At 40.8% G+C, this 19,113-nt stretch overlaps 1 protein-coding gene across 1 annotated transcript in view; it reads left to right on the plus strand.

Annotated features, from left to right (window-relative positions):
• The window catches only part of ALOX5AP (arachidonate 5-lipoxygenase activating protein), a 78,078-nt gene that overhangs the window by 38,965 nt on the left and 20,000 nt on the right, over positions 1–19,113 (plus strand). Inside the window, exon 3 of the mRNA XM_037528696.2 lies at positions 17,306–17,433. Within this exon, the coding sequence (XP_037384593.2) occupies positions 17,306–17,433 (128 nt within the window). The remainder of the gene's footprint in view (positions 1–17,305; positions 17,434–19,113) is intronic.

Raw genomic sequence — 19,113 nt, forward strand, 5'->3', positions numbered from 1 at the left:
CAGAGGGAGGCTGGTGAGTGCCTTCTTGGGAAGTGGGAGTAGAGACCATCTCCTCATCGGTTCTGGCTTGCTCCCCAGCCTGGAGGCCTCTCTGTCAGTTCTAAGTAGGGGAAAATGTGAGAGGATTCAGTGTTCTCCAGCCTGTAAGTAGAACAGGGAGGCAGGCACACTTCTAATGGTGAGGGAAGTAGCCCAGGCCACCAGCCGCCGCATTGCCCCATGTCTGACTCCTCTTGGCTCCACTCTGGTTGAGCCCCTGTGGAAGTCATCCTTGTGCTGGGAAGGGCCCATCCATCAGATGTGTCCAGATGACTAAGACATTTTGGAAAGCTCCCCTTCCAGTTTCGTTCAGTAACATAGTAGCATCTCTTTGGGCTCTTGCAGTTCTTTTCAGGAGATTATGCTCAGGCAAGTGTCTTCACGACCTCTAGGGGGATCCCCCTTCTCGGCCACCAAATCCATCATTCAAAGTGATAAGAAAAAATAGTTGGCTTAAATGGGAATGTCAGCATTTAGTAGCCCGATAAGAACATCACTGTAATATGAGGTTGGGAAACAGCTACCAGCTCTGAGCAGAGCTGAGCTGCTTCAAGGGGGCTGAGTAACTTGGGGGTGTGGTGGGAATGGTGGTGACAGGGATGAACAGGACCGAGGGAGTGATCTCCAGGAGTAAGGGCAACTCAACATAAGTGTGCTCCCAGAAGATCTGAACTAGTATTTATGTGCTTCCCGGCCTTAAGCAGACCGGTGGGGTCCACCCAGGAGTGAGCGTGCACCAGGTAGTGGGGTCCCAATGGCACTGCCTCCCCAGTGCAGCTTCCAGAACTCCTGCAAGGTCCCTGACCTTTGAAGTCTTGACAGCACCTCCTGTTTACATTCAGAGCAGTCTTATGACATCCTGGATACTCCATGCCCCAAGTTCAGAGAAAACATAGGCACTGGCCCCAAACTCTTGCCCTCATCCTGAGTACCCCCTTTGTTGGGTGTCTTGGCCTCAGAAGTTTAGTTTTGGTTTCTGGTTGTTTTAAAGTTTTATTTCCTTCTTCTCTTTTGCCATCAAGTTGACACTTCCTTTGCATTGCACCTGCTTCCAGCTGCCGCCTTCCTCTGTCAGTTCAGTGCAGGCCGTGGGCAGACCCCAGGAGCTCCAGAGCTCAGGGCTGAGGGAATGAGGATCGGAGGCTGTCTCTGTTGTTAGCAGTTGTGTAATGGTAGAAAAGTGATCTAGACTTCCCAGCCCTCAGTCTGTTCCTCTATGACATGATGGCTATAAAGGAGGGTTTTTTTGGTGAAAATTAAGGGTTTTCGTGGACATGAAGTGTTCAGAATAGTATTGGTTACACATAGAAAACAACCAGTAAATGTTAGTGATGATTATTATCAATATTATAATTCTCTAGAGTCACACAAACCTAGTCCAGGATTTAACTTCACCACATGCTCATGGTGATGTCTCTTAAGTTCCATATTTTCATCTGTAAAATGGGATAATAGTGCCTCTTTGTAAGGTTGTCAGATTAAATAAAATAATATATACACAGTTGCTTGCATTTCATTGCATTCAACAAAGGTTCCTAGAATTCATACTCTTATTTCTCTTTACTCTCTCACTCCTTATTCTCTTGCTGTAGGTAGTCTTCAGAGAACTAAACATGTTGCAATCCTGTATAAAATGACCAGGCTGGGGCCTCCCTGGTGACACAGGGGTTAAAGACAGTGTTATCAAGCTATTGCCAGCCAGTGCACCACAAGTTCGATCCCTGGCCAGGGAGCTACCCACATGGCACAGCAGACCTCTCCTGTCTCGCCTGCTGCTCCCCTCAACAGTGTATTTCAGTAGATCTGCCTATTCTGCTCCCCACTCTGTCTCTGGTGGAATTCCCTCACCCCCCACACCTCTGACCTGTACCAGTTCTTGTATGCATAAATAAAATAAATATTTAAAAACAAAATAAAATGACCAGGCTTCTCAGGGCATCTCAAAGAATCAAATGTTATTTAGTGGATATTCTGTTAGAGCTATTTAGATTGTTTGCTGTTGTCTTTCACTGTGTCATAGTTCATTGGTGTGCTCTAGATGATGTGGTTAATGACAGTTCTAAGGGAGTGAGAAGTGAGTTTGGGAGGTTCTGCTGATAATCTTGTGTCACTTTAAATTTTGGAGTGTGATATACGCAATGTTACTGGGTTCAAATAAAACCATGGTTCAAATACCTTGCCTTCTTTTTTTTTTTCTTTTTGAAGATAATTTTAAATTATGTGTTTGCATTTGGAAAATGCAACTGGCTTTTTTCCTTATTTTAAACTGTTACACATTATGGGTGATATGAGTTAGTTAAACCCTCTGGCCAACTAAGAATATCTCTAAGTGGTTCTCAACAACCTTCATATACAATGTAAATTGTAACATCTCTCAGGATTCGTGATAACATGTGTATTTTTTCTAATGTAGTAAACATATAAGGATCTCTTGGGATATCTTTTAAATAACTTTTTTTTTTTTTTTTTATGTTTTTTTTTTTTTTTTCTTTTTCTTTTCTTTATTTGTTTGTTTTTTTGTCTATACATGCACTGGGTACAGTCAGAAGCACGGGAGGGTGAGAGAATTCACCAGAGCCAGAGCGGGGAGCAGAGCAGGCAGAAGGACCGAAGGACACTGCTGAGGGGAGCAGCGGGCGGCAGGAGAGGTCTGCGCGCCATGTGGGACCCTCCTCCGGTGGCCGGGGAGCAGCCGGGGATCGAACCGGCGCCGCAGAGGCCGCGGGCAGCTTCGCAACCCAGCGCTCAACCACTGCGCCACCGGGGAGGCCCCTTTTAAATAACTTAATACAACATTCAAGAGTGATGAGCAAAATATAATCACAGTCATAAGGGAATGTGAGCATTTCATATTAATAACATTGGAACCTTATGTTTAATGCAGTGTTAAAAGTTGACAATTAGGCAAGTGGGAGTCAGGAAATTCAATTAAAATTATCACAGTAATATGAATTTAGCCACATCCTGTATTAGTTATGAAATCCATTTAACACCACAAACAATAATGTTTTCAACTTGCTTTTTTTTTCCCCAAAGGAAAACAGGAACAAAAACACTTCAATGCCATATATCCTCTATTAATGTGGTCAGGCTAATTTTGCTAAGGGAAGAAACTTAACTTTTGAATCTTTGAATGCTCAGTCATTTAATCTGAGTATTATGTTTTCCTTGCTTGTTGCCTAATTTCAGTCAATAAAAGAAAAGCAGACAAAAACCAGAGGAACTTTTGTCTCTTCTCCCTGCTCTTCTCAAACAGAAAGACTGCCTGCACCCTGAGGGCATCCTGCAGGGAGCCTGGTCCCCTTCTCCATTTTTCTTCCCTCTTCTCTGTGGGCTCCATGATTATAGGAGCTATCATTCACTGTGGCTGTTGTACCCCTAATCTAGAGCTGTGGGAAGCCCTGCGGCCATCGACTGGGGGTTAAGGGGGGGTGATAACATTTATAATTCAGATCTCTATTCACTGTACCAGGTTTATGGACTCTTCATTGAGTCTATTCTTCTGCCTTCCTTCTGCCAGCCAAACCACCCTCTACTCCTTCTCCTATCATGAGATAGGTGTTCATTTCTTATACAGACAGCTGCATCATATCTAATTTCACCACTTCTCAGTAGTACTGCCAAGTGGAGCTTTGGTACTCATCAAATAAGAGTATCCAAAATAACCAAATACAGGGCATCCCTGGTGGCACAAGGGTTAAAGACAGCACTATCAAGCTATCTCCTGGCACTGCCGCATGAGTTCGATCCCTTACAAGGGAGGTGACCCACATGGCACAGCAAACCTCTTTTGCCTTGCCCATTGCTCCCCTCAGCAGTGTATTTCCGTCAGTCCACCTATTCTGTTCCTCACTCTGTCACTGGTGAATCCTCTCTGGCCTGTACCCCTGTTCTTATATGCACAAATAAATAAATCTTTAAAAAAAAAAAAACCAAAATCAACCATCAACCAAATACAGAGAATGCCAGCTATGTGACTAAATGAAGTTGACAAGTTTCTGTAAGAATGATGGTAGTGAAAAGTGCCTTGAGAAGAACTTATCAGGGAATTGCACCAACATTCATCCTGAATGTAGTCAGATATCTAAGAATCTTGCTCCTCTTCCTTAACCACTATCTCTCACTAAGTCTTACACCTATTATTTAATAAACAGCTCCTACATCTGACAACTTCTACCCAATGTCATTGCCATCATATCAGTCTAATTAATCATATTTTCTCTATAGACCTCTGAAATGAACACTAACTATTCTTTCTGTCTCTAAGCTGGTCCCTCCAATCTATACTCCATATTGTAGCCAGAGTGAGAGTATAAGATGCAAATCCATTTGTGGGACTCCTCTTAAAATCCTTGTGGAGTTTCTTTTTGCCCCAGGATCATATCAGAATTCTTTGATGGGACTATTAGGGCTCATTTTGTGATGTGGTTCCCCAATCCTTGGAGCATCATCTCTTCAATATAGTTTCTGGCTACTTGGAAATTTCTTCAGTTCCTCCACTTCCTCATGATATTTTTCCTGCTCAAGATCTTTGAACACATCATTTCCAGTTTCTTCATCTCTTTGCCAACTACTTTCTATTCATTCTTTAGGTTTCACCTTAGAAGCTGTTTCCTCTGAGATTTCCTGATATTTTCTGTACAGAAGATTTAAAATAGTTGTCTATTCATTATCCATTTTCTATTTATCACAAATTAATTTCAGAGAAGTAATGTATCTGGCTGAAAGAAAACATGCTTAGACTTCTCTGAAGCTAATAGTGGAAATATGATAGCATTCTGGCTATGATAGCATTCGAGCTAGAAGCTAAAGTTGAAAGGTAAGTTTTCCAGAAAAGTTCTCTAAGAGGGTGATTTTTCTTTTCCCTTCTTACTTTTTCTTTCCCTGCTTCCTAAAATGCACAGCAGGTGACAGATGCACCAGAAGCTATCTTGGACAACTAAGTGATATTGACATGAAAGTCATTGACATGACTTTGTGATGGTGGAACAGAAAGAGAAGACACCTGGGTGCTTAATGATTTCAGAGTTCCCATACCAGCCTGGTTTGGCAACCACTATTATTTGTTTTTACATGAGAAAAAGATGAATGCTACATTAAGTCACTGATATCTTGTTATTTCTTCTGTTTATACTTAGACAAACTTAATCCTAACCAATATGACCACAGGATAGGTCTACTTTGTCTAATTCCAATGAATGTTCAATATGTAGTTATTAGATGAGTGAATAAATGAAAGAACATAAAAAATTTAACTTTTAATCTTCCTCCTAACTATCATCTGGTCCTTGTAAGGATCTGGACATATGGAACTGTATCTAATTCCTTGATTCCTTTAATACATCAGTGGAAGACCTGGAATCACTCTTCTAACAGATTACTTACAACTCAATGTACCATGCAAATTTAAAGCATTGTTATGTTGAAGATCCTGTAAGGTTATGATTTGTTATAGATCCAAACATTCATTACTAAAGAGATAAAAGAAGAAACTATAAAGAAATTAGTGTGCTGATAATTTTCGTGAAGAATATTAGGTATGTGTTAAGATTCATTTTCTCTTCTTTTTTTTTTATGTGGATGTCTGGTCATTCTAAGACCATTTATTGAAAAGAAGATCTTTTTTTCCTTTGTGTTATCTTTGCTCTGTTGTAAGAAGGTAAGTTGATATTTATGAGGGACTACTTGTAGGTTCTCTATTCTGTTCCATTGATTACTATAGCTTCATAGAAAGTCTTGAAGCCCATTACTGCCAGTGGTCCAATTTTGTTTTTCTCCTTAATATTGCATTGGCAAATCTGGATTTTTGTAACTTAGAATTTAATTTGTCAAATCCCACAAAATAACTTGTTGGCATTTTAACTGTGATTGCAACTTGGAAAGAGTGAATATCTTTATAATACTGAGCCAGTCTTCCAATCCACAAACATGGAATATCTTCATTTATTTAATTTGTGGATATCATTCATCAGTCTTGTAGCTTTCCTCATATATATATTATGTATATTTTGTTATATTTATACTAAAATATTTTATTTGGGGGATTGGTAACACTCTATTTTTAATAACAAATTCCACTTGCTCATTGCTGGCATATAGGAGAGTGACTGACTTTTGTATATTGACCTAGTGTCCTTCAATCTTGATATAATCACTTGCTAGTTCAGAAGATATTCATTATTGTTGAACATAGATAATACTGTCATCTATGAACAAATATAGTCTATTTCTTCATTTCCAATCTGCATATCTTTTCTTTTCTTGTCTTATAGCATTAGCTAAGATTTCTAGTACAATGTTGAAAGGATGTGATGACTTTTTCCTGATTTTAGCAGGAAAGCTTCTTACCATTAGGTATGATGTCAGTTGTAGGTTTTTAGAAAAATGAATTTAGTAATTTTTAATTGGGTACCTGGGTACCCTATCTGTTCACCTACCACCAGCTCACCCAAATTCCATTACCAGTTGTAGGGTTTTTTTGTGGCTGTTCTTAATCAAGTTAAGGAAGTTTCCCTCTATTTTTAGTTTGCTGAGAATGTGTTGATAATTGAAAGTTTCCATATATCAGATACGTCAATTGAGAATTTTGGAGTGGAGCAGAACCTGAGGCAGAGTCTCCACACAAGCTGGAAGTTAGACTAGGGAAAGGGCTTAGCTCTTCATTTCTACTTACCTCTTACTATCTGTCTTGATAAATTGACTAAAATTATAATGCATGTAAAATGTTTAGCTCCATTCTGGGCAGAAGTTTAGCCTTCAGTAAGTGCTATGCTAACAAAACTTCTCCTTGTTATTGTTTCAATATCGCCTTCTTCAGTGCTGTAGGATCCAGGTTTAAGTAGAACCAATCCATTCTCTCTTGATTTAGAATAGTTGGTCCCAAGGAGTTAGGATTAGTTACATAGTGACCTGATTTGGGGAAATATTTTCTAACAGATTCCTAAAAGAATCAGGTAAACTCCTATCTGTTTATTGATTAGCTCCTTAATTGAACTAATGCTTATTTGAATTAAGGCTTCTAGATGCCTTTTCTTTTCTCAGCTTCTTTGGGGATTGAATAGGTATTATATTGCTGGTTTCTGGCTGAAGATAGAAGGTCTGGAATCTGAGGCAATTTACAGCTCTTTCATTGATTCTTTTCTATAGAAGTGAAATCTGTTGTTTGGGTCAGCCCAGGATATCTGACCCCATTCCCTTAGAAAGTCAGGTGATCATACCACCTAACTACTTAAAAATAGAGACAGAAGCAAATAGTAGATTGGAAGATATACAAGATGTTAATATACCTGGGGTGGCCCTTCATGCAACTTTTCTGATTTGTGTAGGAAGTATGATTGATGGAACTTTCTGCCATCTTTTGTTTCTAACCTATTTGAAATGCAAAGCCAGAAGTTTCTCTAAGCCATGCATTCTATAGTTTATAGAATATAAATTTACTTGTTGAGGATTTATCAAATAAAATGATTGTCTATTTCTATGCCACTCACTTTAACCTTTAAGTGAAAAAATACTGCTAAGCTAGTAAACATCAAAAAGATTAATTCTTTTTTATTATAAATTTTGAGCTGTAACATATATACAGTAAAATCACCCATTTTAGGTACACAAGTTTTGACAAGTGTGTACATTCACAAAACCATCACCAAAAATCAAGATTTTCATCACCCCAAAAAGGTTCCCTTGTGTTCCTGTACAGTCAATATCTAGCCCAGACTCAGCTCCAGGCAACTACTGATCTGATTTGTCACTAAAGATTGTATCGATCTTTTCTAGAGTTTCATGTAAATGGAACAGACAGCATTCTTTTGTGTCTGTCTTTTTTGGCTTCACATAGTGGTTTTGAGAATCATGTTGGGTGTATTAGTAGTTTGCGCCTTTTTATTACTAAAAAATTCCATTGTAAGAATAAACTACAATTTGTTTATTTCATTCACCCAATTATGGACATTGGGGTTGTTTGCAGTTTTTTTCCTATTTTGAATAAAGCTGCTATAAACATTATAATACAGATATTTATGTGGGCATGTGGTAGATTTTAATTCCACAAAATTCCTGGGCCTGCCTTTGCCTTGAAGTTTCTCAGGAATCCAGTAGTATGAGCCACGGCGAATTAGCCCTTTCAAAGTGAAGCATAAATTCTTATATATTGTCCCTCCTACCACTCAGAAAGGGTCATAATGTATAGTAGATCAATTTGGGTCTTGGCAGCAAAATATACTTCATTTAGACATGCTAATCTAACCCATTTATTAAATAACCAAAAAAGCTTCCAGTTTTGAGTGAAACCTCAGAATAAGAAAAGGCCTTACATACAATTTCAGGCTACCATGTAAGCGCTTCTGCCACTTGGTTCTTAGGGCTCAGCTGATACAATGGTGCTGTAAGTGCCAGTGGTAGAAGGGTTGCTGTTTGGGGCATTCAGCAGGTCTCGGTAGATGAATCCCAGCAAAGCACCTTAAGATTTGTGGCAATATGCTCATACTACCCAAAAGTGGAGAGCTGCCAGCAATATAGTTTGCTCCAGAATGACCCTGAAGGACAGTGGTAAAGAAAATCCCCTTAGTGGTCAGAACACTGACGAGTGAATGTGACTGTCATTGTATCTACAGGAAAACATGGCCATAAGTACAGATCTGTCCTAACTCATAGACAGTGGATAATGGTTTAGCATGGTGGTAAGGAACTTGGAAGGAACATGATTGGAAAACTTGTGCCAAGAAGGTTGGGGAAGAGTTTATGGCTAGATTTCTTTGAGTACCCACAAAAGATGAGAATTTGCATCCCATGTGAATACTTACCAAAAGCAACTGCAGCAGAGGAGGATCTTAATCGGGTGGACAAAGTGATCTTTTGATGATATCAATTAGCATCTCTCCTCACTGTTGGATCTGGCCCAACAGGCTCACAAATATGGCCATGGGGCAGGGTTTTATGGACATAGAAACATGTATTTCTACTCATCAAAGTTTATTTAACTCTGGTGATTGCTGAATATTCAAACAGCTATGAGTAGAAATATACACAATATGGCACAATTCCCTAGGTTAGAGGAGGTGAGTAGAAAGCTCCCTGGGGAAAGTTTGGTTACAACGGACCACTTTCATCACGGGAGGGGCAGTGCTTTGTCTTTACTGGAATAGACACTTGCTCTGTATATAAATATCCATTCCCTGACTACATTACTTCTGCCAGACCCACTGTCCATGAACTTAACTTCATTTGTCATGAAATTCTATCTGCCATTGCTTTCAATCAAGTAAGTAATTTTCTAGCAAATGAAATACAGCAGTGATTTCATCATTGTGGGCTTTATTATTCTTATAGTGAAGCAACTGACCTTATTAGAACCATGGAGTGGACTTTTAAAGGCTTTGCTATGTACCAACTGGGTGGCAACACCTTCAGGGCCGAGGATGTCTTCCAGGATGCAGTAAATGCTCAAATTAGTGACCAATGTATTTCTGAAATAACCAGGATTTGTGGGACTAGGATGCAGGGTGTAAAAATGGGAGAGGCTTTACTCACTCTCACCCCTAGCAGTCCAGTAGTGATCTTTCTTCCCATCTCTGCAATTTTGGGCTCAGCTAGTCCATCTAGAAATCTTAGTTTCTATGGGAGAACACTTCCAATTGAGGAACAATTGTTCCATTAAATAGAAAGCTCTATTTTCCATCTTTTTATGCCAGCAAACCTACAGGCAAAGAAGGGGGTTCCTTTCTTGACCGTGGTGATTAGTTCTAATTACCAAGGGGAAATCAGCCTTCTGTATGATGAGGGTGAGGCTTATGTGCTTCCATTTCCTCTGATTAATGTCAACATAAACCAACCACAATCTAATACACACAGGACTGATAATGGTCCAGACCCTTCAGGAATGAAGATTTGAGTCATCTTACCAGGAAAAGAACATTGACCTGCAAGGTGCTTGCTGAGAGCAATGGAATGGATAGTAGAAAGCAATTATAAATATTAGTTAATAGCCAATAACCAGTTGTAGAAATAAGTACTGTATAGTGTTGAACATTTCTTCTTTATCTTGATCTGAATATATTTATGTAAATATTAACCAGCTTTTCTTTTCCTCTCTTCAGTTCCCTGCTGTACAACATAATATGTGTCAATAACAACTAACCTTATATCTCAGCATTTAGTTACCAGATATCAAAAAGGGAAAGTGTTTCAGTTAGAAACAGAATAGAACATCACTCAAGTGAATAAAGAATTCTATATCCTGTTTTGGGAAGAGAGCAGTTGCATAGGGAAAATTTCAGTATGTTAGATAGAAACATGATTTTGCCATTGTCTTTTTTGAAAGTTCAATTTGGTTTGGTTGAAGAGGTGTCCAGAGATGTCAAGCTGTGGTAGATATGCACTGGCTCATCTTATCAATGCTTTTACTTCCCACATAGCTGTGGGTTAGTTTGGGCCATAGGAGATATTTTATATGAGATTAGGAAGGTGTAAGTGAAGCAACAGTTGTCGTATTTACCTTAGCATGTCAGGAAGGGCACCTGGCTCTGTCAGACACACACTGTTGCTCATCTGCTGGGTCACCTGGTTGGTTAAGGACATCTGACTGTGCCTTCAGCAATTCCAGATTCTGCTGGAAACTCCTTCAGTTTCTCTGTCGTCTCTGAGTTGGAGGGGGTGGGGTGTCTCTACATTCTCCACAAAATGCCCTGGTCATTGAAGTTTGGACTAAAAGCCAATGAGTGACAGACTTTCCTTCCAGCTGGCCTCATGGTTTCCTAAAATTTAGCATCAGCTCAGCCTTGTAGGTTTCAGTTTGTCTTTACTTCCCCCTCTTTATGTATCTCTTCCCTTCGTGATGGCCTGTCCTTTGAATTTTAGGCTCCAGTACCAGCAGCAGAAACAGCAATCGCACAGTTATGGGGTGAATTGTGTCTTGCCCAAAAAACATGAGGAAATCCTAATGCCTTGTACCTCCGATTGTGACCTTCTTTAGAAATAGGGTAACTGAAAATATAATTAACTAAGAGGTCATACTACAGTAAGGTGGGCTCCTAATCCAATAGGACTTGTCCTTACAAGAAGATGTCAGTGTGAAGACAGATACATGAGGGGTGAACCACTATGTGATGATGGAGACAGAGGTTGAAGTGTTGCAACTATAAGTGAAGGTAAGTCCAGGACTGTTGGCAGACCCGAAACCAGGAAGAGGCAAGGAATGATCCTCCCCTCTAGGTTTCAGAAGCAGCATGACCCTGCCAACAATTTGATTTTGGACTTCTACTCTTGAGAACTGTGAGACAATACATTTGTGTTGTTTCCAGCTATGCAGTTTGTTGTATTTTGTTATGGAGAACAACACTAAAAAACAATGTACTCTCATAAACTCTATCCAACTCCTAAAACTGTGTAAAGTCAAACCCCTATAACAAGTCCATGTATTATCTCCTAACGGTTCTGCTTCTCTGGTCAAACCTTGACTAAAGATATGTATTTTCATTTCATTTTTGAAAAACACCTTAGATTGAAACTGCTAGATCATACAGTAAGTACATATTTGGATTTGAAAGAAACTGCCAAACTTTTTTCAAAGTGTTTTTAATTTGTATTGGACCATTTTCACATTTACAAGTTTACTTCCTCACTGTTCTTGCTAACCTTTCTAAGAAGCTTATAGTGGGATCTCATTGTGGTTTTAGTTTGCATTTTCCTGATAACTAATAATGTTGAACATCTTTTCACACACTAGCCATTTGGATGTCTTCTTTTGTGAAATGCCTACTCAAGCCATTTATCCATTTTTAAAATAGGGTTGTTTATTTTATTGACTTGAAATAAGTACTTTTTATATTCTGGTATAAGTCCTGTGTCAAATTTATGTATTATAAATATTTTCTCCTTGTCTGGGACTTGTTTTTTTATTTTCTTAATGGTGTCTTTTGAAGTACAGAAGTTTCAAATGTTGATGAAATTGTATTTATTGATTCATTTTCCTTATATACCTCACACATTTTGTGTCTTATCTAAAAAATCTTGCCTTCCTCATGGTCACAAAGACTTTCTCCTATGTTTTCTTCTAGAAGTTTTATAGTTTTCATTTTATGTTTAAGACCTACTATATTCTGTGTAATTAGCTATATTCTGTGTGACTTTGGGAGGGGTCATGGTTCATTTTTCTCCCAGAGGAATATACAATTGTTCTAGCATTCTTTGTTGAAAAGACTTTACCCCCTGAATTACTTTGTCAAAAATCAGTTCATCATAGGGGCCTCCCTGGTGGCGCAAGGGGTTAAGATACAGTGCTTTGAAGCTACCTGCAGCCACTATAGTACGAGTTCAATCCTCAGCCAGGGAGGTGACCCACACGGCATAGCAGCCCTCTCCTGTCTCACCTGCTGCTCCCCTCAGCAGTGTATCTCAGTAGATCTGCCTGTTCTGCTCCCCACTCTGTCTCTGGTGAATCCTCTCACCCACTGCATCTCTGGCCTGTACTCTAGCTCATGTATGCATAAATAAATAAATCTTTAAAAAAATCAGTTCAGCATATATGAGCATTACAATTTTTTAAACCCTATTAGAATGAATGTTCCCAGTCAGACCATGCCTATTATCAACCTCCTTTGCTTAGAGATCCTACAAGATGGATTAAACCATAGGTGAAGGAACCTATGTTTAACCTCTATTTTTGTGCACAACATATTGCAAGATGTTTCTTCACTTTATGGGTTACTTACGTAACTTTCCTACAAATTTATAAAAATACAGTGTATTGCCTTTATTTTGGACAGGAGAGGGAAGAGGCTTTCTGGATACGATCTTATTTTCTCGCAATCTCTGTGAAATGTCTGTGGACTTAAGCTTCTGTTTGTTTCCTTGCACTAGTATTCTGAGTTTATAACCTGAGATTCTGGAGACTTGAAGTCCTATCTGTAAATGTCATTTTGATTTTTAAAGCACTTATCTTAGACCCCTGAGATGCATGAAATGTAATCAGTAGCATAGGAAATTCACTGTCCCTCAGTTTCATTGTCTGTATAATGGTATGAGGGTTTTTCTCATCCTCTTAATTCAATTTAGAGCCCTGGGTCCATGTAAAGGAAGGTCATCTGGTTGCGGTTGGGGAAGGAGATGTAACACTTTAACTAGGCTGATTTGGATCTCTTAGAGTATTGATATGTAATATCTAGAACAGATCAGGACCTGGTCTTTGTTCATATGACTTATCTTTCAGATTGATATTGGTCTGAATAGACTTCAGATAGACTGAAATTAAAAGAAATTGCCGTAACCATCTACAATTTATGTCTCTCTGTCCTGTTCAGTGTTGACTCCCAGCCCAGGAGAATTTGGTACCCCCTCCCTCATTCCCAACATTTACACACAGGTAGAGCCTGGTCCTAGTGAACACCGAGGGCAAACTTGAATGGAAAGTGAAGGGCTAAGAAGTCATGAAATGGCAACATGCACCCCAAGGTGAGATGAAGGATTCGTGAATATTGTTGCCTGACAGTCAGATGAAGTGGTCCCAGTTTCCATGGTGATGGAGGCATATTGCTGCTGAGTGCATAAGCAGCTCCCATGTTTTCTAATAGCAGCTGGTCAGTGCCACCGCCTCCCCTGAATTGCTGCCTCCCTGAGTTGCTGCTTGGCCCCAGCTGTCCTGATCTCTGTTGACAAATGGCTGTCCTTCACAGTCAAACTACTAGCAGTACTCTAATTAATGAATGTGCTAATTATTCTCCCTACTCCCAGAACATTTGTCTAACTAACCTGTCACACGCAGATAAGTGCAGCATATGCATAAGCACCGAGGGTCCCAGGAGCAGGGGTCTGGGGGTGAGTGGGTAGGCTCACAGTCTGCGGCTGTAGGGTATTTCTTGTTAATCACCTTCACTAGTGGTCAGGTGTCCAGGGAATGTTATTTCCTGTGAGATGCATATGTTTTACTTTCTTTTATTAAAATAAAATCTCTCTGTAAGGGCTAAGGGATCACTCCACAATTCACTAGCCTGTGGGGAGATTGCCAAGCATGAGTGCAGAAGGGCCAGGGAGTCCTGAGTTCAGAGAAGTATGACAGAAGCAGCATTCAGGCTGGTTAAAACCCAGACTTTGAAGCTAGACAGGCCTGGATTTGAATCCCAGTTTTCCTTACCTCTCTTGTGTCCTTGGACGTGAGGTTTAACTTCTCTGACCTCGGTTTTGCCATTTGGGCAATGGGAGGGATAATTTGTCCCCAGAGAGGCAAATGCAAAGCTCTTTCCTCAGTGCCTGTCATGAGCTAGGTCTCTGGGAGTAGTTGTTCAGTTCATGGGTCCTGGGCTTGGTCTGACCAGGGTTAGGCCTCAGGAGGGCCAAGGACCCCGGTGGGGCTGGCGACATCTTGTTAGGAATCCAAGGGCAGGGCTGCTGCACTCCCCACCCCCTCCCCTGGCGCCCCTCATCTTTTTGTTCTGTCTCAGCAGCTCTCTATTGAGATGAATGGCATTTCCAGAGGCTTCACCTCTGATAAGTGATCCTCTGCAGCTGCAGCCAGAATCTTAATGTGCGCACTCTAATTTAATGGCCAACTCAGCTGACTGTTAAAATGCTCTTCCTGGCTGAAGTGGACTTACTCTACCAGCACGTGCTCTTCATCCAGCAGGAGACTCAAGGGAGCTCAGACGTGGGTATCCTACCACAGAGAGGAATCTGTGTGTCGGCAGAGCAACTGAACCTCCTAGCAGGTGTCTTCTGGGCCTTCCTCCCTTCTGTTTGAGTGGCTCCTGGGGGCTTGGAAACAAGCATGAGATGCTGCTCTTTCTGGTTTCCTGCCTTCTACAGAGCTGGTGAGGTTTCCAAAGTCATCATGGGCTGACCATGTTGGGTTTTGTTGGTGTTTTTTTCTGTGTCTACAGAGAGGAACACAAGCTTGCGTACCATAAACAAACACCCAAGCAGGAGGATAGTCTTCTTTAAAACTGGGCATTTTAATCTGAGATTATGAACACTGGGCAGTCACAGCAGGACATGTATCCAGCACTCCCAAACCACCACCCCCCACCCCCGCCCCAATCCTTTTTTTTTTTACGATTTATTTATTTATGCATACAAGAGGTGGGGCACAGCCCACAGTTGCGGGGAGTGAGAGGATTCATCAGAGACAAAGTGGGGAACAGAACAGGCAGATTGACCAAAGTACACTGCTGTGGGGAGCAGCGGGTGAGCCAGGAGAGGTCTTCTGCACCATGTGGCCATCTCCCTGGCCGGCCAGGGGATTGAACTTGTGCTGCAGAGGCTGCAGACAGCTTTACAGGTTGTGTCTTAACCCCTTGCGCCACCAGGGAGTGCCCGCCCCAATACTTAAAAGAATGGTCTCCTTCAACCATATGACAACTGTGGAACCTGCCAGCTTCTTTCGTTTTTGTTATCTGGTTGTCGTGGGGATGGATATCTGACCTGCCAAGTCAGTGAGATCATTCTGCATTTAGAGGAGAGAAGTCAGTCCTTTACAAGGGACAGAGCTGTAAATGTAAAATTTCAAAGCACATCTTTCCAGCTATATGGAGAAAACTGATCTACAGTGAAAAGCGCTGACAAGCTAAAAGAAGTAGGGGGAGGAGGAGAGATTCTGGTCAAGGGAGATTATATGTGTCTATGTCTACATGTATATCTATATACAACCTATCCATCTGTCTGTCTGTCTAGCTAGCTAGCTATCCACAGAGGAGAGAGAGAGAGAGGGAGAGAGAATTCTGCCTTAACCACATCTCTGCTCTTTTTCACTTTCATTGTTCAATATTTTGGATTCTTTGAATCAATAAATTTCCCCTTTTGCCCCAAGCGAGTTAGAGCTAAGTTTCTATTGTTTGCAACCGAACTGCTTTTTTGAGGAGACTGGCCTTCACTTCTGATGCATTGTCATTAAGATTTGATAAGTATTAGAATTCATTCTTCATGGGGGTCAGTCTCCTTGTCCTTGAAACTTGCCAAACTGCCCATACAAATAAGATTTTGTTAAGGTGAATACACAAATCTTGCTCATGGTGAGACCTTAAGCAATCTTATAATTCCATACTTTGCAAAGTGCTCTGGCATTCAGAGAATATTCTTGAGTGTCCTGATCAGCTTGGGACAGCTCTTGCTACTGGTCTCCAGGCATCTCCATGGACTATTTTCTCTTTAAACTGCCCTGAGGACACTTAAGCTAGCTCGCTGCACATGTGAGATGTGTGATCTTATCATGATGGCCTGTTTCTACACCAAGATGCCACTCCCCATTGTCACCAAGCATGGTGGCCAAAGTTCTCTTTCAAAGTGGGGATTTGATAAAAACTCCTCATTACCACTGTTAAATATTTGTTGACTCTGGGATAAAGATTGCAGGAATGTTGTTTTCTTTTTCCATTTTCCTCTCTTTCTTCCTTTCTACTGTAGAAAAAGTCCATTAATTGCTTTCATTGTCAAGAGAGGCACCCACAACATAATTTGCTCATTTACTGACAAGTTAGGATAGTTTGCTCATTTACTGTCTTCTTAGGTGTTGAGGGTGTATATGCCCTACTTTTGATTTATTAATTTTTTATTGAAGTAAAATTGATATATAACATTATTTTCAGTTGTTCAACATAATGATTCAGTATTTGTATACATTGTGAATTGGAATCTTCAATATTCTGTATAATTTCTAATTACTATTTACACTGAGAAAGCTATCCTGTAACATGCCATCTACTGCGCCCAGCAGGTCCACTCTTAGACCTTCTCTCTACTTGCACGATTATGTTGAAGAGAATTCCTGAGATGGTGTCTCAACAATTATCTCAGAAAAGTCAGTTACAGTCCTTAGCAAGCCTTCCTGTTTGGAAGTTTTTTTTACAGGGTTGTCTGTAATCCCACTTCTTTCCCTTATCTGAATTCTTTGATTTGGTTTTATTTTTTTGCCTTTTTCTATAGAAATGGAGACATCAGCTGTCTCTTCTCCCTCCCCTACCCCATCTAGACCTTTTTTGTGGTTGCTACTCCAGACCCTATGATGTGTTAAGTAGTCAATTTTTTTTCCCCTAGGACTACAAGGACAGGACACAGATCTTTTTGGTGCTTTATATATTTTTTAAAAGGCTCATTTTTCCTTTCTTTCCAGCTCTTCTCCCAAGTCCTGCTACTCCTGGCAGGTCACAACGAGCCAGGGCACTTTAGTGGTTAGATTAAAAAAAAAAAAAAAAAAAAAAGGAAGAACACACTATGTAATTGTGCTGGGTCCTTCGGAAATTCTAATGATGAAAGACAGTGCAGGCCCTCACTTCCCTTTTCTGCACAGTGCAAGTCTGAGGTGCCACGGAGTCAGAGCAGTTCTCAGTGGGGAGTGTGAAGCAAACATGGATCAAGAAACCATGGGCAATATTGTCCTGCTGGCCATCGTCACCCTCATCAGTGTGGTCCAGAATGGTAAGGGAAGTCCCTCAGCCAGGGATGAATGCAAGGGTCCATGTTGTTTGCTACTTGTTTGCAAGGCTTACACAGTCTCTCTCTCTCTCTCTCTCTCTCTCTCTCTCTCTCTCTCTCTCTCTGCAATTTTTGTCTATATTTGCTTGTTTTTATTTGAATGTATGGGATGGGGTATATACCTTTCTGTGTGAATTTGGGACTTTCTTCTCCTGGTCTAGCACTTTAATGGTGAAGACTCATCATGTTTGCAGAGCCAGGGCAGCAATCCGGAGGCTTTACCAAGCCTCTCAGTGACATGTCTGCAATCAGCATTTTAACTATTAATTAATGTGGCCAGAGAGGGGCGGAAGGCAAGCAGCCTAGAAAGAGAAATATGTTCACTCAAGCTTTGGGCTTTACTAAGTGCAACAGGAATTACCTGTCATCTGTAGGCTTAAATAAAGTGAATTTGAGGATATGAGAGGAAAAGGACCTTATTATTTAATTTCTGAATTGCTTTTTTTGTGTGAGGAAATGTGTTCTTTGTAATACCTTTTTTTTCCCTCTAGCCATATATAATTTTTGGGATGCATTTTCCATATGTATTATACGCTGACATAAAGAGAGGAGGTTTGCATTTTCATCAATGCTGCTATCACTAAAAAAAAAAAAAAAAAAAAAAAAGCAAGCAAGATAACCCAGATCTGAAAAAGGCAGGGCTGTGTAGGACTTTCTCCTTAAAGCTCTGAGTTATGATAGTTTCAAATATTTTTATAAGAATCTCCAGTGGTTATGCATTTTTTAGTGTATTAAGATTGCATAATTCTGAAAGTCATTACTAAGGGCAGCTGCTATAGCTTAACAGTAATTACTGAAAGTTTACTCACTGCCACACTTTGGAAAAATGAGCATTTAATCAATTTTGGTATTCAGATATTTCCTCCCTACTTGAGTGTGGACAGAGGCTGGTGATTAGGTTTCTAGGCACAGGTTAAGGCTTCCCTGCAGCCTCCCCTACCAGACAGGCCCAATTTTGCATAATGAACAACACTTGGCATCTTTCTGACCCCAACATTTCCATACTCAGTCACACGCAATGGAGCTGCAGCCAGAGAGGGAAGAAATGGATGGTCTAGGCTACCATTTCTTCAAGTCATTACTATGTCACGCAGGCACCATGCACGGACTCACTTGGTCTGATAAATTAGCAAGGTACTCATTTATTTATATGCCGACAGAGACCTCATTCTGTTCTAGATAGTGCTCCTGGCCTAGGAGGATGAGGTAGTGAACAAAGTAGCAATGGGAGAAGATGGGAAAGTCAGCAGAGTGGGAAGCCTGCAAAGACCCCCCAGACTCAGTGGAGGCAGTTGCATAGTGGGCAGGTGGGCCGTGCATGTTCAGCTCTATGCTGCACCCCGGCCTGTGTCCTTACACCTATGAAGACAGTTGACAACAGTTGTAGCTGGGCAGTCAGTGCCTCTCACTGCCTGCCCAGATGGGGTTGGGATCATCTGGGAGGTTTGAGTTTGCTCAGAGCTGCTCCTGCTCAGTCCAGAAATTGTGTGTGTATATGGAGGGGGGGCGGTGTACAGTTTTTGCTATGAGAACAGTGCCTTTATCTCTCCTAAGCTGCTCCAGGCTCCAGCCCTGCTCTGCTGAAAGGGTGTTGGGCTGCTGCGTAGGAGCACAGCAAGCTCT

The sequence above is a fragment of the Talpa occidentalis genome, unplaced genomic scaffold (genome assembly GCF_014898055.3).
Source record: "Talpa occidentalis isolate TD23 unplaced genomic scaffold, MPIMG_talOcc4v2.1 talOcc4.5, whole genome shotgun sequence".
NCBI lineage: Eukaryota > Metazoa > Chordata > Mammalia > Eulipotyphla > Talpidae > Talpa > Talpa occidentalis.